The sequence below is a fragment of the Danio rerio genome, chromosome 2, assembly GCF_052040795.2.
Source record: "Danio rerio strain M-AB ecotype USA chromosome 2, GRCz13ab, whole genome shotgun sequence".
Taxonomy (NCBI): domain Eukaryota; kingdom Metazoa; phylum Chordata; class Actinopteri; order Cypriniformes; family Danionidae; genus Danio; species Danio rerio.
Genome location: NC_141022.1, coordinates 7,725,001 through 7,746,932, shown reverse-complemented (window position 1 = coordinate 7,746,932; position 21,932 = coordinate 7,725,001). Strand labels below are relative to the sequence as shown.

The window sequence follows — 21,932 nt, the reverse complement described above, 5'->3', positions numbered from 1 at the left end:
CACATCAAGTGCTTTGCACACACCTGACAGGCTGGCCTCGGAGTTGCGTGTCACTCGTGTGGGGTGGGTGATTGTGACATAACCATTTTTTTTTTCCTTCAGCGGTGTTCAAGGGTTGCCGCGTCCAAAAGCAGAGGCTGCTACAACTGCAGCCACACGCATTAACCACGGCTCATAACATACGATGGAATGGCAATTTAGATATGCCTATAAAGCAATAATCGTCATAAATCCTAATCAAATTAAGACATGTGGAGTTTTCCTGTTTTATTTTAGATTAGGACTGTTGTGTAAAGAATTATTCAGCATCTAGGCCAGGGGTCTCAAACTCAATTTACCTGGGGGCCGCAGGAGGCAAAGTCTGGGTGAGGCTGGGCCGCATAAGGGATTTCACACAAAAAAGTCCTCAAATGTCATTATTAACAGTTTTAATTATTTCTTCTGAACATGAAGTGTCCTGAACATTAATAGAACATTGAGTGAAGATTATGAACAGTTCTTCTGAACATGGCATCTTTTGCCTACTTCTTGCTGCCAGAGACTTGACAGCGATTCATCTCACAAATCTGAACCACATTTGGCTTTAGAGCGGAAGCAGTTGAGACCCTCAGTATGGCTTTAAGATGATCATCATTAAGTCTAGACCTGTACTTTGACTTATTGAAGTCCTAGGGAAAAAAGTGGGGGAACTCACTCAAAACTTCCATTCCCTCACCTAAAAAAAGGCGTATATATGTATAAATAAAACACCCCCACCCCTCTCCAGTCACATCAGTCTGTATCTACCTATAATATCAACACAATCTCACGGCAATTCGTAACTTTTTCATTTAGTGGCTAATTCGTATGAATTCTTACGATCTAATTCGTGAGATCAGGCTGATAATATATATAAGATGCAGGGCAGGCACGTGCACACATAGGGCTCAACCTGTGCAGAGCACATGCCCTTTTTGGTCTTGCATAGAAAGTGCCCTTCCAAAATGATCAAAAGTGCCCCCGCGACGCGACACACCCTCGGCCCCGCCCTTCAGTAGGCGCGCAATAACACCGCTCTTGAGTAAGCGCGATCAGCTGATCAGAACGCGCGCGACAACGCGCATTGAGTGACAAGCGCGCTGTGTACGCATAGAATCAGCGGAGCGGGGAGCGCTCTCTCTCCCCGCTCTGCTGATTCTGTCAGAGTACAGCGGTCGGCGCGGGCCACAAAATATTGCACTGAGGGCCGCAAATGGCCCGCGGGCCGCGACTTTGAGACCCCTGATCTAGGCTGTTTTTGCATGTACAAGTCACCACTGTAGGGCACTCTGGCACCTGGCACATCCTGGCACCCTATGCCACTGCAACATGGACAGGTTTTGTGATAACATCATGCTTGAACGCGAACAAATCAAACAAACCTTAACAAATCATAACAAAATAAATAAAGTGAAAATTCTGCCAGTAATTTATCATAATTATAGTCATGTTATGGTTTATAATAAATCAATTTTGTTGACAAAAAAAGCAAAGAGAATAAACCAATTAAAACGAAAATCAATACCCTTTAATCCAATAACTCAGAGTTACTTTTTGGCTTAAATGGAACTCTTTATTTATTCTGTCACATCCCAGTAATAATCTTAAATTATATATCATTTTAAAGCTTAATATAATTTGAAAATAATTTTCATAATCATTTTATACTACAGAAATGGTACTTAAAAACCTTTATGCAATCTTTAGTGAGCATTTGAGAGCAGAAAAAGTGTTTGAAAGTGACTTCCAAGTGAGCAGTGCTTTATTAATTTCTATTTTAATGATGTACAATGGAACTGTTTGCCCACAAAATGTAAGGTATTGATCAGGTGAACATAATAAGAGCACGATATTCTTCATCTTATAAGTATTGTATTAATAAATACACATTAAAAATCTAAATAATAAATACTGGATGATCGTACAATGTTTCTCCTCAACTTTGTATATAATATTGCAGCACACTCTGGAACACAAGATTGAGTTTAGTCACGGATATAAGAAGCATCTCACCCTTGCAATGGACAGCCACAGCGCCCTTTGCGCTCTCACAGATGTGCAGAAATCGTCTTGTAAGGAGATCACTAGGTGTAGTGCCGTCTACGAAGAACAGGTCGTGGTGTTCAAACCCAGCATCTGTGAAACGTCGCCCTTCATAGATCTTCTTGTTCAATCGCACAACATCTGTGACGTTGTGCTGGCGGAAGTAGGAAAAGTACGCTTCTGGAGCATGGAGAGGATAACCTGCAAACACCAAGACGGTTTTTAGCTTGAGTAGAGATTTAAGATTTAAGGTTTTTGGAGTAAACGAAACCTAAAACTAAGATATAAAACCTCATTATCATTTATAACCAAACACCTCAGTCAAACGCAAAACATGATAATTACATATAATATTTAAATTAAATATAGAAAAAAATATAACAAAAAAATTTTATTAGGCATTTTTACCTAAATATATGATTTGAATATGAAGAAGTTTGCCTGAATTCTTCATATTTTTTTCCCCTTTTATTCAAATAAACTGCATTTGTATGGTTTTCAGTTTCCTGTCTGTTCCATACCTGTGAACCCTCCCGTTTTTCCCAGGATTCTCCCGTATTTTACAATTCTATCCCGCTTTATTCCCGTAAAGGTATTTTGCTGTATTTCTCTTGTATTTCCAATCTGTCTATGAAGGGTGGCAATAAACATTAAAGAGATTTGAGGACTGGCGAGGAGACACATGATTTCCAGGAAATTATCATTTGTTTTTGCAGGCATCCTGGAGTCCCTATGCATATGCGGGAGACTCCTGTAACTTCCGGGACACATGGAATGTCTGATATGTACACATAATAATAATAATAATAATAATAATAACACAAAATCAAAATTAAACAAAAAAAAAAAGAAAGAAATGAAATTCAAGCAAATAAAAAAATAACATGTAATTAATAATGTACATTTTATATGGCGCATTTATCATGGATGGGGATGGCGGCCGCAGGACACACCAGCTCTAGGGGGTGTCAAGAGATAATAGAACGAATTTGGTGGATGGGGATGGTTTGGACCAGGTCAGGACACTTAGGTTACACACCTTCTATTTACAAGAAGTGCCATGGGATTTTTTAACGACCGCAGGAAGTCTGACCTCGGTTTAACATCTTATTCGAAAAACGTTGCTCACTGATGTTAAAGTATCCCCTTCACTATACTGGGGCATTAGGACAGGTTGAGCACCTCCTGCTGGCCTCACAGGAGCAGCAACCTATAGTTTTTCCATATGATCTCCCATCCAGGTACTAAGCAGGCTCAGCCTTTCTTCAGTGAGTTATCGTTCTTCTCATACACACCGGGACGCTTTTCGTTTGCGGTTTTCGTCAGCGTTTTACAAAACGTTTTTCAGTTTTCAATCCCAAGCGCTTTTCACTGGCGTCAAGCTGAAGAGTATGCAAAATCACTCTTTTGACGTTAGAGGGCGCTACTCGACTTCTCAGCTTCTGACACCCGCTTATAACACAGAAGAAGAGGAGGAGAGGAAGTTGACACGTTTGTTGTTAAAGTTACTGGTGACTCGAACAAGCATGGATGGTTCAAGCAGCAGCTCCAGCTCTAGCAATGAAGAAATGATTATTGTTCACCAGTGCAATAAGCAGCTCCACGTTCATATCGCCTCTGGGCATCTTCTTCAATGTGCGCTCGCATTGACAGTTTAGCGCTTGAGCGCCTCCAAGTGCTGTTTACTGTAACTTTAGCAGCTCCGTGCACGTGAGCAAAAGTGCCGATCTGATTGGTGGAGAAGGTTTTGACACGGCTTGTCAAAACAAAAAAAACGCGCATGAGGCGTTTTTTTCAAAATGACGCTTTTGCACCTGCCGTTTTGTAACTCACGGCGCATGCAATGCGCGTGGCTGTGCATTTATACTTCTGCGCGCTGTCTCTGTCGGTCTGCATTAACACTTCCAAAACGCTAGTTGGCAGTGAGGTGTAAATGTTCCTCTGTGTTTTTGCTTTTACTGAACACTTCCGGGATGTACAAGTGCAGTGGTCATCAAACTTGTTCCTGGAGGGCCGGTGTCCTGCACATTTTAGCTCCAACCCTAATCAAACACACCTGAACAAGCTAATCAAGATCTTGCTAGGTATACTTGAAACATCCAGGCAGGTTTGTTGAGGCAAGTTGGAGCTAAACCCTGCAGGGACACCGGCCCTCCAGGACCAAGATTGGTGACCCTTGTACAAGTGGCTAAAACTCGCTCATTTTGAGGCAGGAACCGGCGGATGTGCAACAACTTTAACTATAATGAAAACACAAAACAAAACTTTCCATCCGGAGCTCCTACACGGGACTCCACAGTTGTAAACAATCGCTCGCGCCATTCGCGCGGCTCTCGGTTTCGCCCAGACTCGTCAGCGCTACCAAGCCGACCAATCACAGAGCTTGCGCTACGCGTTGTTGCGACGTGTAGTTACATTTTGTGAGGGGTGCACGTCAGCGACGCCGACGGCCACGGCGAAGGGCTATGCGTCAGCGCCGTAGCATACGCCGGAAGCAGAAGTACAAATCAGCCTTTAGTCGTAAGGCGTTAAACGTCGACGGAAAATGCAAACAAAAAACGTCTCAGTGTGCACGGGCCTTTAGGCTGGAGGGTAACATGGCTGTGGCCAGCTAGTAAAATCGTAATAAAATAAAAAACTTGGGTAATAGCTTACCATTCTCTATTTTGCTCTTGGGATGAGGTCCACTGAAGGCCAACAATTTCCCTGGCACAATCCAGTTAAAGTCACCATTTTCCACACGCTTCAATGCAAAAAAAAAGTTAATTCTTACTTAATTCAGGTCATTAATCACTTAATCACTTAATTCAGGTCATTGAACATGTACACAGTATACATTTTCTTTTTCGGAAGGATATTATAAACTGCAGGATAACTATGTTTATATACTGTATAATGTCTGCCCTATACACAACTCCTAAACTTTTCAGATTTTGATTGTAATGACATTTTATCGATTTGATCTTTTATTATAAAATAATGTGGTGCACTTTTTTTTAAAGCTGCTTTGAAACAATAATTAAAGTGAGAATTGAATTGAACACACTAAAACATCTGAATCCATGAAAAGCAAACTACCGCTTCATTTAAAGAAGTTAAAAGTGGTTTTTGAATGCCTTTTTGCTTTTTGTTGTTTACGATAGGACAGCTGCCATATAGAGTGTGCACTATACATACATCGCAGTAAATAAAACATTAATTAAATAATTAACGCTATGATGCGTCTTTACAATATCAGGACAGGACATGATATGAGATGCTTAAGCTGGAATTGCTCATCAGATCAGTGTTAAACAGGATAAAGATCTGTATCTCGACATGTAAAAGACTGAAAACTGGACTTTAAAACATGCATTTTCAAGAAAAAAAAAATTTATTAATGTATGTATTAAATTGAATAACAAAATTTCCAAAACCAACTGGTATTTTTAAAAGAAATTGTTTTATCAACTAGAGTCAGTTCACATCATGAGCTCTTATTGAACATTCTAAGCACAGTCTAAAGCAGATGGCGGAAAACAACTCCGAATCCACTTTTGCTATTTTAAGGATGGAAAAAATGGTCTGTGTGCCAGGCACATGGTCTAAAAGGGTTGTCCTTATAGTCTTAATGAGTTATAGGTAGGCACACAGAGAATTTGCGCACGCAGAAATCTGCTGATGTTTAGCCTATGATTGAGTATATGTATTTACTTGTGTACATTTATATTTATTCAGTTTTAAAATTAATTTCAGCTAATACTACTGACTAATATGAAAATGTTAATCTAGTTTATTTACAATACAGTTTGTAAAGTCATATTTTCTGTCTTTTAGTAGATATGATGTATGAGAGACTTGCTTTGTTTATCAAATAAGTGGATCTAGATTGATTTGCATTTTAAACATTAAATAAAAGTTAAAAAGCTATTTATTTTTATTTAATATATTAAGCTTTTAGTTATGAGACACCCAAAATAATTCCGCATAAGTTTTTTTTACAAAATTCTCGGCAGAAATGGCAAAAAATATCTGCAGATTCTGCCTGGCCCTAGTTATGGGTATGATTTGAGCATAATGTGCATTAAACCAACCAGAGTCTCATCTGTGAATTATACCTTTCCGCAGTGTTGTAAAGTTTAACTCCATCAGTGAAAACAAGATACTAATATTTAAAAAGAGGATACCTCATAATGCTCATATTCTTCAACATCAAAGTTCTCAAAGTCAAAGAAGCCGTGCTGCAAGGCCTAAAGGGAAAATAACACAAAGGCAATTAAGAATAAGACTTAACATTTCAGTAAATAAAAGCAAAGCATGAATTTGAGTCTCTACTGACACCATGAAACATAACTGGCATCTTCAGATGAAACGTGTCTTCCAAGGAGCAAATAAAGCTGACATCGAAATGATTAGCCCTCCAATGAAATTTGTATTCTTTTTTAAATATTTCCTTAGTGAAGTTCAATGGACCAAGGAAATTTTCACAGTATTCCTGTTTTTTTTTCTTCTGGAGGAAAAGTCTTTTTTTTGTTTGTTTGGATTTGTTTGTCTGAGAAAATTTCTTTTTAAACTATTTTATGGTGCAAATTATTAGCTTCCTTAACATTCTTTATAGCCTACAGATTTATCTGATAGCTTGCCTAATTACCCTAACTTTCCTAGTTAACCTAATTAACCTAACATCATACTAAAGCCAAGTTGCATAAAATGTTTCCCTCTGTATCACTATTATGTGACAAAGTGACAGAAGACTTATGCTTTCTGGTTTAGTTCTTTGTTATATACATTTTGGTCAAATGTTTTCATCATATAGCTTATAGTAAATCTTTACCACCTGATGCAGAACTTGCTATTTTCAGATATTAACAACACATTTCCCATATCCCAGATGGACTCCAGCAGTCTTTGTCTTTAGGTATGATTGTGGCTAAAAGGCTTGTGCTCAGGCATTGGAAGTCATCTTCACCCTCTTCATTTCAAATATAAATAGCTGACATGATTACAGCAATACAGAGAGAAAGACTGAGGACTCATTCTATTGAAAAACTCTTCAGTGTCTGGGGTGTATTTCTCAAATATCTGGATGAACAAACCAGCAATTCAACCTCAACCTTAATTTTATTCTTTTATTTATTTATTCATTTTTATTTATTTATTTTATTTTCTGTTATCACCCGCTAACTATGTTGTCATTGTTGTTTTGCTCATTGCCTCATTATTGTATAGGGTTTGTTCGGGACAGTGCAGAGTGTTGTGTGTGTGTGTGTGTGTGTGTGTGTGTGTGTGTGTGTGTTTCTCTGTGGTTGTTTGTGGAAAAATTCAAAAAAATATAATCATAAAAACTAACTAACCTAAATAAGTTTTTAAATTGCAATTTAAGCTGAATACTAGTGTCTTGCAAGAGAAGTAGAAACATATTAAGCACTGTCACCGTGCAAGACAATAAATCAGTTATTAGAAATGAGTTATTAAAACTATGTTTAAAAAAATGTGTTGGAAAAAACTCTCCATTTAGCAACAATTGGATAATATCTTTTAATGAATTAAATTGTACGGGAGGGCTAATAATTTTGACTTTAACTATATATGCCTAAATGAATCTGTAGATAAATGATCAACCCCTAACAAGAGTCCCTGTGTAATAACTTTCAGTTTCAAATTGAGCATTTCACCCACCCCCTCCACCCACAAATTTCCCATTGTGCTTTTCATTATGAACGATCACATTGTGAGTGTCCTTTGTGTAATCCGTCAGACAGTGCCTGTGCCAATTCTTCAGTGTCAGATTGAAAAGACAGATAATTGGACTAAAAGATTACATTGGAAGAGATAAAGCGCATTGTTCGTCTCTGCTTTCCAGGGGGCCAAAAAAATGGGTCAAGAATGTCACGAACTTTCTATACACTTACCTTGCGGATACCTTGTAAACAGTCTAAAATGGTTAGATCATACGTGCAATTCCCGAAAGCAGCATCTCTATAGGGACACACAATAACATTAAATACATTACATGATATGATGATAATTATTGTGTTTTGTAAATGTATGAATACACATGGCAACCTCAAATTTATATAAATATACCCTTTGAAAGTTTAAAGTCGGTAATATTTCACTTAAACAATGCTGCATTTATTTGATATGAAATACAGTGTAACATATTGTGTAAATGCTATTTAAAAAGTAACATTTGTCTATTTTAATAGATATATATTTTAAAGTAATTTATTCTTGTTATGGCCAAGCTGTATTTAAAGCCTTACACTAGTGTTTATTGTCACAGAATCTTACAGAAATCATTCTAATATGCTGTATTGGTGCTCAAGAAAGATTTCTTACAATTACCACTGTTAAAAAAACATTGCTTGAAACTCTTTATTACAAGAAACAAAAAGCATAAAATAAGTAATAATAATAATAAAAATAATACTTCTGAACAATTGTATACTTACAGTATACAGAGAGATGTCAGAGAGATGCAATATTCATGTTACATATATTTCAAATACATTTTCAAATAGTTTCATGATGGCAATATATAAACGCAGTGTCTGATTGGTGCTTTCTCTGTGGTTTTCCATGCAGGCTTGAGATCAGAACAGAACATTGATCCATATTGAAGAAGGTGGAAAATGCTTGGAGTGAAAAAACTCCCCCTCCACTTATTGTGAACCTGTTCCAGTTTTGCTTTTCTGTAAAACCCAAAAGAAGTTCATCTGAAGAAAGCTGAAAACCCTGTAATCATTGACTTCCATAGTAGGACAATATCTTCTTTAGTGTTCCACAGAAGAAAGTATTTATTTTGCTTCTGCTTAGTCCAGGGGTGTCCAAACTCGGTCCTGGAGGGTCGGTGTCCTGCTGAGTTTAGCTCCAACTTGCTTCAACACACCTGCCAGGAAATTTCTAGTATCTAGTAAGAGCTTGATTAGCTGGTTCAGGTGTGTTTGGAGCTAAACTCTTCAGGACACCCCTGGCTTAGTCCCTTTATTCATCAGGGTTCATCACAGCAGAACGAATCACCAACTTATCCAGCATTTGTTTTAAACAGCGGATGCCCTTCCAGCTGCAACTCAGTACTGGGAAACATCCATACACACTCATTCACACACATACACTACGGCCAATTTAGTTCATTCAATTCACCTTTAGCGCATGTCTTTAGACTGTGGGGGAAACTGGAGCACCTAGAGGAAACCCACACCAACAGGGAGAACATGCAAACTCCACACAGAAATGCCAACTGAGTCTGACCCAGCCAGGACTCGAACCAGCAACCTTCTTGCTGTGAGGCGACAGTGCTAACCACTAAACCACTGTGTCACTAAGAAAGAAACTCATAAAGGTTTATTGCCACTTGAGGGTGTGTAAATAGTGAGTAAATGTACATTTTTGGGGTGAACTATGCCTTTAAAAAAGTATCAGACAAATGAGAAAACAGAACTGAAATGTAAAGCAGGGGGAGATTGGCGAGCAAGTTAACAATCACTGACAATAATATACTATTATTAATTAATATACTAGTATAGTAATGCTAAAACCAATATTACATAAACTATAAGACTAAAGGTGAGTCCCAAATCACATACTTAGGCACTATTCTGTGCAATTTTTGTAGTATAAATAGTGTAAGTAGATCATTCACACCGAAACTTAAAATAAAAAATAAAAAAGTGCACTTAAAATACCCACATGATGCACTTATTAAACAAAAAAAGGCTGAGGGGTTTGTTGAACACTGCATGTGCTCAGTGGTTTGCTATCAAGCATTAAGGTTGGAATACTTTTCTATTTCTTTTCTAAAATTCTATTTGTGACAATACAGCCTCAAAATGGTGAATGCGTTCATACACATTTGATATTTTGACAATTTCACTAATTTGGCGACCATTAAAGTCCACGCAAACTGTAAGTTGCTGAGACTTTTATTTCAGAATGGTGATGTGCTTCTAACTGAAACTAAATATCGAGTAAGGGGCGGGGCTTTCTTTTGCATATTCCCTCATAGCAAACTGACAGTAAGAGGGGCGTGGTTAAGAATATTGTGGCTGAAGCTGTCCAACTGACATTAATAGCGATAAACTGCCACTTTAAACACATAAGCAAATGGTCAGACTTTAATTTAAGATTATCAAAACAACCATTTATTACAGTGGATTAACTTGCACTGAACAATTGTTCACCTAAAGCAGGGGTGTCAAACTCAATTCCTGGAGGGCCGAAGCCCTGCACAGTTTAGTTCCAACCCTGCTCCAACACACTTACCTGTAGGTTTCAAACAAGCCTGAAGGACTCAATTAGTTTGATCAGGTGTGTTTAATTAGGGTTGGAACTAAACTGTGCAGAGCTGCGGCCCTTTTGGAACTGAGTTTGACACCTGTGACCTAAAGTATACCAATGTGCGCTAGCAAAATAAACAGTTTCAAATTTGATTTTAAGCGTTGACTTGGAAATGGTTTGAATTTCTGCTTAGTAATGAAGAAATTATGGGATGACATAAGCAGTGTTGGGAATGTTACTTTAAAAAGTAATTAGTAATTGTTACTAGTTACATCTCATAAATAGTAAATAAGTTATTAATTGAATTACATCATTATAAAAATAACAAATTACCAGGAAGAGTAACTATTGTGTTTATTATGAGATGGTCACTAATTTGAATAAACTGTTAATGTAAAACTGTTCTATACTATACAGTATTGAAACTGAAGTAAATATGGTATGACTAGCATGATAACAAACGATCAGATCAGTTTACAGCTTCTTACCTGAAGGGCAGGTATGACACATTGGTTCCGGAGATCAGGGCCCGGTACACCTCCTCTGGAGTTCTCTTTAAGTAGATTACCTAAAGACAGACGCAAGACATGACTGGTGTTATCTCTGGCAGACTAAATAAGCCGGGTGTAAATGTTCATTGTTCTAACTGCCCTGGCTCTCTCAAACCTCAGACCATGAGGAAGAAATCAAGAAAAAAAGACCAGCACACTGCGCCCATATAGAAATTTGATTAGAGTATTACATTTATGGGTGCAGTAAGATGATCTTTGTTTCTATGGTAATATATATATTCACCGGCCACTTTATTAGGTACACCTTACTAGTACCAGGTTGGACCCACTTTTGCCTTCAGAACTGCACTAATCCTTCGTGGCATAGATTCGACAAGGTACTGGAAATATTCTTCAGAGATTTTGGTCCATATTGACATGATAGCATCACAGTTGCTGCAGATTTGTCACAGCACATCCATGAATCTTCCATTCCACCACATCTCAAAGGTGCTTTCACAGTCTGTTGACTTTGGAGGCCATTTCAGTACAGTGAATTCATTGTCATGTTCAAGAAACCAGTCTGAGATGATTCACGCTTTATGACATGGTGCGTTATCCTGCTGTGAGTAGCCATCAGAAGATGGGTACACTATGGTCATAAAGAGATGGACATGGTCAGCAACTTTACTCAGGTAGGCTGTGGCGTTGACACGATGGCTCAGTTAGTCCTAATGGGCCCAAAGTGTGGCAAGAAAATATCTCCCACACCATTACACCACCACTACCAGCCTGAACCATTGATACAAAACAATGTTGTTGATGCAAATTTCTGACCTTACCATCCGAATGTCACAGCAGAAATCGAGACTCATCAGACCAGGCAACGTTTTTTTCAATCTTTTATTGTCCAATTTTGGAGTGTGAATTGTAGCCTCAGTTTTCTGTTCTTAGCTGACAGGAGTGGCACCCGGTGTGGTCTTCTGCTGCTGTAGCCCATCTGCCTCAAGGTTGGACGTGTTGTGCATTCAGAGATGCTCTTCTGCAGACCTCGGTTGTAACGAGTGGTTATTTGAGCTACTGTTGCCTTTCTGTCAGCTCAAACCAGTCTGGCCATTCTCCTCTGATCTCTGGCATCAACAAGGCATTTGCACCCACAGAACTGCCGCTCACTGGATATTTTCTCTTTTTCAGACCATTCTCTATAAACCCCGGAGATGGTTGTGTGTGAAAATCCCAGTAGATCAGCAGTTTCTGAAATACTTAGACCAGCCCTTTTGGCACCAACAACCCATTCTGATGCTCGGTTTGAGCAGATCGTCTTCACCATGTCTACATGCCTAAATGCATTGAGCTGCTGCCATGTGAGTGACTGATTAGAAATTTGCGCTAACGAGCAGTTGGACAGGTGTACCTAATAAGTGGCCGGTGAGTGAAAGCAAATTACATAAATGACATACAAGTTCAGTTTTAGATATCTCATATATACAATATGTGTACATCTATGCAATGTATATTTCTAAATATTGCAAAAAAATGACTGTTTACATCCTTTTTTTCCAATCATTGTAATGCCATAAAGATGAAGTGAATATTATTTAAATTCTTCTAAAATAGTTAGTGCTGTTAAACAAAGAGAAGTTTTTTTCCAACACATTATTAAACATAATAGTTTTTTCTTTGCCATGACAGTACATAATATTTGTCTACTTATTTTGCATTTTAGTATTCATCTTATAGTGCGTTATAAAGACTTAATTAACTACGTTATTAGTTATTCTAAAAAGGCAAATTATTGGATGAAAGTGGTTTGTTCTGTACACAATTGAAAATTGCTTATAAAAATTAAAAACTGTTTTTATTCCAACCAAAGTAAAACAAATCAGAATTTACATTGAAGAAATTAATATATTAGAATATACTGTGAAACTTTAGTTGCTCTGTAAAACATGACAAGCAAAATATAAAAAAAAAAAATATATAAATAAATTTCACAGAAGGGCTAGAAATTTTGACTTCAACTGTATATGTTCATTCAAATATATTAGCTACAATACAATTGAAGTCAGAACTACTAGCCCCCCTTTGATTTTTTTTTCTATTCTTTTATTAAATATTTCCCAAATGATGTTTAACAGAGCAAGGAAATTTTCACAGTATGTCTGATAATATTTTTTCTTCTGGAGAAAGTCTTATTTGTTTCATTTTGGCTAGAATGAAAGTAGTTTTTAATTTTTTAAACACCATTTTAAGGTCAAAATGATTAGCCCCTTTAAGCTAATTTCTTTCTTCAATAATCTACAGAACAAACCATCGTTATACAATAACTTGCCTAATTACCCTAACCTGCCTAGTTAACCTAGTTAAGTCTTTAAATGTCACTTTAAGCTGTATAGAAGTGTCTTGAAAAACATCTAGTCAAACAAGAGATAAAATAAATCAATTAGAAATGAGTTATTTAAACTATTATGTTTAGAAATGTGTTTAAAACATCTCCTCTCTGTTAAACAGAAATTGGGGAAAAAAATAATTCAGGGGGGGCTAATAATTCTGACTTTAACTGAACATGCTCATATAGATCAGATTTCTGTATAGGCATTATAAAAAGGAAAAAGCTGGACTCACTGCATAAGCGCCGATGAGGAAGGCTGCGTTGGCTCTCTTTCGCTGATCGTAACTGGTGTAATGGATGATGCGCTTTCTCGACAGTGTGAAAGACTGCAGACAAACACAACACACATTTACATTAATTAAAGTTATAGTTGATCTGAAAAGGAAAACATTTACATGCAGCTTTAAATACTTGTAAAACCTTAAAAAGGATTTGATCCCACTTTATATTAGGTGACGTTTACTAATATGTACTTACACTAAAATTAATCATTTTATTCATTGTACTTATTGTGTAAATACAAGTTTTTACATTGTACTTGTGATTGATTAAATACCTGCATGCTGTTACTCCCGCAATTAATTTCTGTAATAACACTGTTGATTATCTGTTACACCTTTACCAAACTTTAAAAGTATAGACCATTTTGAGGGATGTAAACAGTAATGGTCCTGACGTATTTCCTGTTCTACTTTTTAAATTTCCATATCTTATGAAGGTTCAAAATCTTCCACATATTGATAGATAATGTTATGACAGCTGCTACAGCATCAAGTTATGATTGAATCACTTCTTGTTAGAGATATGAAAAGTTTGACAACAAGCAGGAAATGCTCATGGGCCAATGACATCACCCCATTGAAATGGATACCAACAAACCTGTCACTAACCCTACCTCAAGAGCAGCAGAAGTGTTCTGCAATGCGTTATGAACACAGTAAGTGCATTGTATTTATGTTTTGATGAAAGGACATAAGGCGACGCAGTGGAGCAGTGGGTAGCACGTTCGCCTCACAGCAAGAAGGTCACTGGTTTGATCCTCGACTCAGTTGGCGTTTCTGTGTGGAGTTTACATGTTCTCCATGTGTTCGCGTGGATTTCCTCCGGGTACTCCGGTTTCCCCCACAGTCCAAAGACATGCGGTACAGGTGAATTATGTATGCTAAATTGTCCGTACACTGTAAAAAAAATCTGTAAAATAACAGTTAAATTACTGTATATTTTAACGGATTTTTTCCGTATACACGTATTACGGTTGTTTTTCCGTTTATATACATTTTCGAATTGCATTATGGGAAGGGGATCGCAGCTCAGGCAGCGTTTGATGGACACCGGGACATATTTCTTCCTCTGTTTTTTCCCTGGTGAGTACGATTAATAAAACATATAACAATATTTTAGTTAAAATACTGCTTTATTACATTTGTATCGTTATTTAAAATGATTTTTGTCTTGTCTGAAGCGGCCATGGAAAGTACAGCAGTGAATTACGTTTAATAGTTAATAAGATCAGACTTTATATCATTAAGATCAAACTGAGCTATGAGTGGTTAAATATAATTTAAACAAGCATTTATCTAATGAATTTTTACCTTTTTATGCGTTTTCCTCATCAGTAAATATGATATCTGTTCATTTACAGTTGTTTGTCCGTATTTTTTTAAACTGCCGTGCGCGGGAAGTGATGTGACGTCCCAATCACCCTCTCACTCCCTCTGCACCTGCGTGAGTCTGACTGGATTAACGATAAACGTCAGCTTGTCAGTGAGAGTGTAAAAGGTATGTTAATTATTTTATAGAAATAAAAATGTTTTCTTTGTACAGTGCATTGAACAAGGGATAGCATTCCCCCAATAGTTGGTTATTTCACAGTAGTTTAACTGTCAAAAAACGGATATTTTTTAGTTTTTTTAATGTGGACACACTTGTCAATTAACAGAAGTTTTCCGTTTTTAATTTACGGTAAAATATTTGTGTAATGAGCTGCCAGTACATTTTACCGTTTTTTTACGGAATTTTTTTGTGTAGTGTGAATGTGTGGATGTTTCCCAGAGATGGGTTGCGGCTGGAAGGGCATCCGCTGCATAAAAAAAAACCTGCTGGATAAGTTGGCGGTTCATTCCGCTGTGGCAACCCCAGATTAATAAAGGGACTTAGCCGACAAGAAAATGAATAAATGAATGAATGAATGAAAGGACATAGTAGTAAAGAAGGCAAACTAATATAAAGAGGGACCAAAGCTTTTTAAAACCTACAGCAAGAATGAAGTTGGGTGCATAAAGAATTTAACTTTCCCTCTGTGCTTTATACAAAGCTACTGTTTTGTATGTCTTTTTGTCATTTTCAGAGCTTGATCATGCACTCTGACTGTATTGATGTGATCAGAACATGTTTGGAACAACATGAGAGGATAAAATGATGACAGGATATTTGTATTTAAATGAACTGTGGATCTAGGTGTTATTTAAAGCTTTGTCTTTTTGTTTTGTGTGCAGTTGCACTGCTTTAATAATGTCTCGAACAGAGGAACAATTAGACTGTACTTTCATAGAATTTATTTCTCATTTAAAGAGTGACTATTATGCCCTTTTTTTTACAAGATGTAAATTAAGTCTCAAAGGTCTCTAGAGTGTGTAAGTGAATTTTCTCAAAATACCCCACAAATGATGTTTTATAACTCTTTGAATTAAAAAAAAAAAAGTTTAACTTTTTATAATGATTTCCTTAAGAAAGAGGCGAAAATTAACCTGGTGGTGCTGACTTTGTCAAAGCTTTTTTTCCCAACACCTCAGGAAAAAGGAATAGGAGCAGGATTATGGCTTAAGAAATTGGTTTTAAAATGATATAAAAAAATAGATATACCATTTAAAACTGTGAGAAAAGCTCTATCATAATTTACTTGAGTTGTGTATACGCCTTATCTGTCAGCTCCAGATGCAAAGCATGTCACTGCAGTTAAATCATTCATGCCAGAAACTTCTGTCTGCTTATAATAAGGGCTACTTTCTCACAGTATGACAGCGCCCTCTACTGTTCACTGCAGGAACTGATTATAACTCATTACATTATAGACTCTTTCGTTTTTCTTTAAATTTACCATTGCAATCGTATGGATGCTTTTGTTGAGGGGTTCTGATTATCTTTAATAAAAAACCTGAACAATTACTTTTTATTTTAATTGAATTGAATGTATTTATTTAACAGGGACAACGCACAAAAATTACATTAACCTAAAGGAGGAAAGATGCATTGTGCCAGGTTGTAGCAGGATTGCTAATTTCCACCTGCAGTCGCTGGACAGGTTAGAATTAAAACAATAATATCCAATTAGTAAAAAAGTCAGTTTAAAACATTCAGGCATAATCACATTTAAACTAAAACACTGACAACTCAAAAACATCTCACTCAGTGCGTACACATTTAACAAAAACCACCTCCTAGTCAGGTGAGAAAACATCTTATAATTTGTACATGTGACTATTTCTGTTATGAGATATTTCCATGGATTTGAGGCTTTATAAATAAAAGAGGATTGACTAAAAGAGCTCTTACATCTAGGGACAATACATTCCCCTCTTACCATAGAAAGCGTCACTCGCAATGTGTTCTCTGATTTGGAATTTTAAAAAAAATAATGACGGAGCAGAAAGATTGTGAATAATTAAAAAAAAAAATTGGAATATTTAATAATATTATTATTGATTTATTAATTTATTTATATAATGCTAGGGCAGGGTATAGCCTAGACTCCTAGTGCATCTATTATCTAGCATTCATGCATATTATTAATACATTTTTCCTATCAGGTACTGCACCACAGAATGTTTACCTCTTTTTTTCGTCCACAAATAAGAGAGATAAAATAGGTTTTAGGTATCTCACTGTTACAAGGTTCAACGAACCAGTTTCATTTCTTTGTAAACGTTCAAAACAACTATGTTACTTGTGGAATGGATTAGTCTTGTTTAATTTCACTAATTTACTGATATATTATTATAATTATATATAATATAGGCAGCCTGGTGGCGTAGTGGGTAGCACGTTTGCCTCACAGCAAGAAGTTCGCTGGTTCAAGCCTCGTATGGATCAGTTGGCGTTTCTGTGTGGAGTTTGCATGTTCTCCCCATATTCATGTGGGTTTCCTTCGGGTGCCCCGGTTTTCCACACAAACCCAAAGACATGCAGAACAGGTGAACTGGGTAGGCTAAATGGTCCATAGTGTATGAGTGTGAATAAGTGTGTTTGAATGTTTGTAAAACATGTGCTGGATAAGTTGGTGGTTCATTTCGTTGTGGTGACCCCAGATTGGTGAAGGGACAAAGCCTAAGAGAAAATGAATGAATAAATGAATATATATATATATATATATATATATATATATATATATATATATACACTAGCGTTATTATATTAACTAGCATTAACAAGGTTAGTTTGTATTTAGTTAAGCAGAAGACTTTATTTCATTCATTCATTCATTTTCCTTCGGCTTAGTGCTTGATTTATCAGGGGTCGCCACAGCAGAATGAACCGTCAATTACTCTGGCATTTGTTTTACGCAGCAGATGCCCTTCCAGCCACCCTAGCACTGGGAAAGGAACTTCAGGGTTTAGAGGTTAAATGTAAGACTTTTTAAGACCTTTGTGAGACCATTACGAAGTCAATTTCAGACTTACACAAGGCTAAACGCTAAGGACTTTTTCTAATGGCAAAGTTAAAACATTTAAAAAATATTAAAAACAAATGTTATAGTAAGGAAGCTGGTTAAACCCCATGTTTATAAATAGAAATAGAGTTGGTAAATAGAGTTTTTAAATAAGAGTTAATAAATAAACTTTGGTTAAAACATTATTGAGATGGAATGATAGTTATTAGATGGGTGTTGGTTTGATTGGGTAGCTTTACATGGACATAGGAAAATTAAGACCTGTTTAAAATGATTTAAGACACACAACACAATATTTCAGTGAATTTAAGACTTTTAAGGCCTAAATTTTTATTTTTTTTAAATTTAAAACATTTTAAGACTTTTTAAGACTCCACAGATACCCAGAACTTAATTTATTTTAAAATAAATTTAAAGCAAGCTAATTTTGTGTGCTGGCTAAAAATATGTTTTTATTGTTTGTGAATCCAAAGGGTAACATGAACAAGTATTATAAATATGAATTTCTGATTAACTCTTTGGAAATATAGCAAACAGCAATGTGACGCAAGCACAGATATATGAATGAAAGATGCCAATCTTACCTTTAGTTTTTTATTGAGTTTGCAGCAGTATCTGTACAGCATTGCCAGATTGAGTGGCCCAAAATCTGCATAAAAGCTTGAGGGAGACATGAAGTATAAACTCACCACTTGTTATTGAAACAAATATGAAACAAAAACTGCAATTTCACATAAGCTGTTTAGTTTGGGCAGACTCACTTTTCATAAATATATTCATCATCTGTGCAGAAGAAATGTGTGTTTGCCGTGCTCTTGGGTTTGCTTCTGAGAGTAGCAAAATAGAGACGATCTGGAAAGGGAAAAATGAAATGGGGAAAGGGAACAAATAAATCACATAAACATGTCTTAAATTTATTATATTTATTGAGAAATGTAATATATACAGTTAAAGTCAGAATTATTAATCCCCCTTTGATTTTTTTTCTTTTTAAATATTTCTCAAATGATGTTTAACAGAGCAAGGGAATTTTCACAGTATGTCTGATAATATTTTTCTTCTGGAGAAAGTCTTACTTGTTTTATTTCGGCTGGAATAAAAGCAGTTATTAATTTTTATGAACCATTTTAAGGTCAAAATTATTAGCCCCTTTAAGCTATTTTTTTTTCACAGACTGTCTTCAGAACAAACTATCATTATACAATAACTTGCCTAATAAACCTAACCTGCCTAGTGAACCTAATTAACCTAGTGAAGCCTTTAAATGTCACTTTAAGCTGTATAGAAGTGTCTTGAAAAATATCAGGTAAAATATGTACTGTCATCATGGCAAAGATAAAATAAATCAGTTATTAGAAATGAGTTATTAAAACTATTATGTTTAGAAATATGTTGAAAAAATCTTCTCTTCGTTAAACAGAAATTGGGGGAAAAAAATAAAACAGGGGGGGGGGGTAATAATTTTGACTTCAACTGTATTTATTAAATAATTTTTTAGCAAACTGAACATCAACCACAGCAGCAAATGTAAAAATATGTGTACAAAGACAACTTTAATAATCAACACGAATTAACATTAGCACATAACCCTAACGTTACATTCATTTAAAATTACATATAATAGTGTAAATGTATATATAATGTTTTGATATATATGAATAACTGACGTATAATGAACTTTATAACGTTATTTTGTTTTCATTAGCTGCATTACAGAATAACGCTAACTTACAGCATATGCTATTGTGGTATATGAATTTACATAACTGGGCAGGATAAAATATCTTTTTAAGGGCTATTTTATATGAACTAGTCTAACTTATAGACACTAATCGAATATTTTAACGTTACCTTTGATAAACTCGGAGGCGTCGCGCAGCTCACTGTCTCCCATTTTATTCAGCACCAAAACTTCAGGATGATAAAAATATTTCCTCGCCTTTCCTTTTGGTCCAAAATGTGTTGTTATACTGGAACATTCGGTAGTTTTGAGGGAAACGAAGTAAACGCCGTCCTGTTATAACCCACTTCTGCGTCCCATAAGCTCTTCTGTGTCGAGTATAGAAGGCAAATCCTCTAAATCTCTTCCAAACGCAAAGACACTTAAAACATGATATTTCCCCGCAGTTTAATCTCGTATATGTTCGTTTGCTTCAGTTTTCTCTAATCTTTTGCATTCGAAGAGCGATAGAGTTTTTCCTGCAGGCTTTTCCACAGCTGAAAACTTCACGACACAAGTTAAAGGTACATTGCCTGGTAACCACGTGCCACACCACCACACAAATTCGCGTTGCTAAGGAGGGGTTATTTCAGACCAATGGGAGTTCGAGACGCAGCGCTGCTCTAAATTAAAGTTTAGCATATATGCAGGGGCGGATTTAGTTATTTTGGGGGCCTAAGCAATTCCAGCCATTAGGCCAAAAAGATTTAAAATGCACCTTTTGTTTTTACTTTTTTTATTATTATTTAGCAGTTTTTCTTATATAATTTCATCTCCTTTTCTACATTTTCCCTTAATGCAAAATAATAATATGTAAAGCACTTTGTAAAACTTTTGAAACGATTTGTTTTCCTAAGATGAATTCACAACTAAAGATAATTAATGAATAATTTCCTTTTTAAAACTAAATCTTTACTGATTTAACTGCTGGACTTGTCCATGATTGAAGGTGGGCAGGGGTGGATTGACCATCTGGCTGGCAAATACCAGAAGGGCTGGACCATTTTTTAAATGTGGGCCGGTCAGTTTTTAATTTAATTTTTTTTTTTTAAATGTATTGTATTTACATGCAGATAGCTTTTATCTCTTGCAAAATGTAAATATTATGATGATGATGACGATGATGATAATGATGACGATGATGATAATAGTAATAAAAATAATAAATGTTAAGCATTTGGCCCAATCGACAACGGCCGGCTGGTTTCGAGATGGGTCGATCCAATCCGATCCAATCAGAGGTTACATGGACGTAATCAAAATCTTGCAAGAATGTCAAACAAACAGTAAGTGCAACACAAGCTAATTGTAAGAGATGGACCGTAAAAAAAAGGAAAGGCGGTGCCGGAAAGATCAGAGACAGCAAAAAAAAAAAAAAAAAAAAAGCCTCTCAAATCAGACGCTGCCAAATGCATAAAATTAACTGAAAGATTTTCGAAAGGGGGCAATGGGCCTTACAGCAAGAAGATCACTGGTTTGAGCCTCAGCTGGCTCGGTTGTTATTTCTGTGTGGAGTTTGCATGTTCTCCCTGCGTTCGTGTGGGTTACCTCCGGGTGGTCCGGTTTCCCCCACAGTCCAAAGACATGTGGTACAGGTGAATTGGGTAGGCTAAATTGTCCGTTAGTGTATGTGTGTGAATGTGTGTGTATGGGTGTTTCCCAGTGATGGGTTTCAGCTGGAAGGGCATCCGCAGTGTAAAACATATGGTGGATAAGTCGGCGGTTCATTCCACTGTGGTGACCCCAGATTAATAAAAGGGACTAAGCTAAAAAGAAAATGAATGAATGAATGAATATAAAAATTTGTTATAAACGGGTTGTTTTGTTCCAGTCATATACATTAAATGTTTAAATATCTATTACATATGGTACTGTCTATATTATTTCACCATCTGTACACCAACATAAGCAGTGAATGTGCGTGTCCGTGGCTGGAGCTGTATCACTGTGTTTATGTGGGCTGGTGTTACAGTGCCGGGGCTGATTTTTTGTCACAGTCTGCTCCTGAAGGTGGGAGACCCTTTACCGTACAAAATATGATAGAAAACAATGTTATATATAATATATAGGAATCATTTATACTTCTAGGTATTTATTTAGGGGTCCTCAGATTCTCTGAGGGCCAAAGCGGCTTCTTACCTTGCTTATTCATTAAATCTGCCCCTGCATATATGTTTATTCTATTTAGCCACATAAAATAAAATAATGGTTTTAAACTATGTAAAATATGTTTTTAATGTAATCTTCTGCATCCAACTTTGACTATTAGCCACAAAATATGAATTAATGTGAATTTATTGTGGGTTATTCTATGTCAGGGGTGGCCAACCCTGTTCCTGGAGA

The 21,932-nt window shown here is 36.3% G+C and overlaps 4 protein-coding genes across 11 annotated transcripts in view; 2 read left to right on the top strand and 2 right to left on the bottom strand.

Moving 5' to 3' along the window:
- extl2 (exostosin-like glycosyltransferase 2) overlaps positions 1–10,714 on the top strand; it is a 47,107-nt gene extending 36,393 nt beyond the window's left edge. Inside the window, exon 6 of the mRNA XM_087239590.1 lies at positions 8,629–10,714. The gene's annotated coding sequence lies outside the window, so the exon portion shown is untranslated. The remainder of the gene's footprint in view (positions 1–8,628) is intronic.
- The window catches only part of LOC147846195 (uncharacterized), a 1,020,765-nt gene that overhangs the window by 198,135 nt on the left and 800,698 nt on the right, over positions 1–21,932 (top strand). The gene's annotated exons all lie outside the window — the stretch shown is intronic.
- Positions 1–21,932, bottom strand: part of apoltp (apolipoprotein lipid transfer particle homolog) — a 597,023-nt gene that overhangs the window by 318,825 nt on the left and 256,266 nt on the right. The window lies entirely within an intron of this gene.
- cdc14aa (cell division cycle 14Aa) overlaps positions 1–21,932 on the bottom strand; it is a 40,814-nt gene that overhangs the window by 10,563 nt on the left and 8,319 nt on the right. For 2 of the 5 annotated variants that reach the window (XM_087239123.1, XM_087239120.1), the window contains exons 1-9: positions 19,721–20,120; positions 18,631–18,721; positions 18,454–18,529; positions 13,437–13,529; positions 10,809–10,888; positions 7,953–8,019; positions 6,228–6,290; positions 4,717–4,804; positions 2,032–2,262 (exon numbers count right to left, since the gene is read on the bottom strand). In XM_087239123.1, coding sequence (XP_087095249.1) covers positions 2,032–2,262; positions 4,717–4,804; positions 6,228–6,290; positions 7,953–8,019; positions 10,809–10,888; positions 13,437–13,529; positions 18,454–18,529; positions 18,631–18,721; positions 19,721–19,763 — 832 coding nt within the window. In that variant the 5' untranslated portion in view covers positions 19,764–20,120. 5 annotated transcript variants of the gene reach the window in all.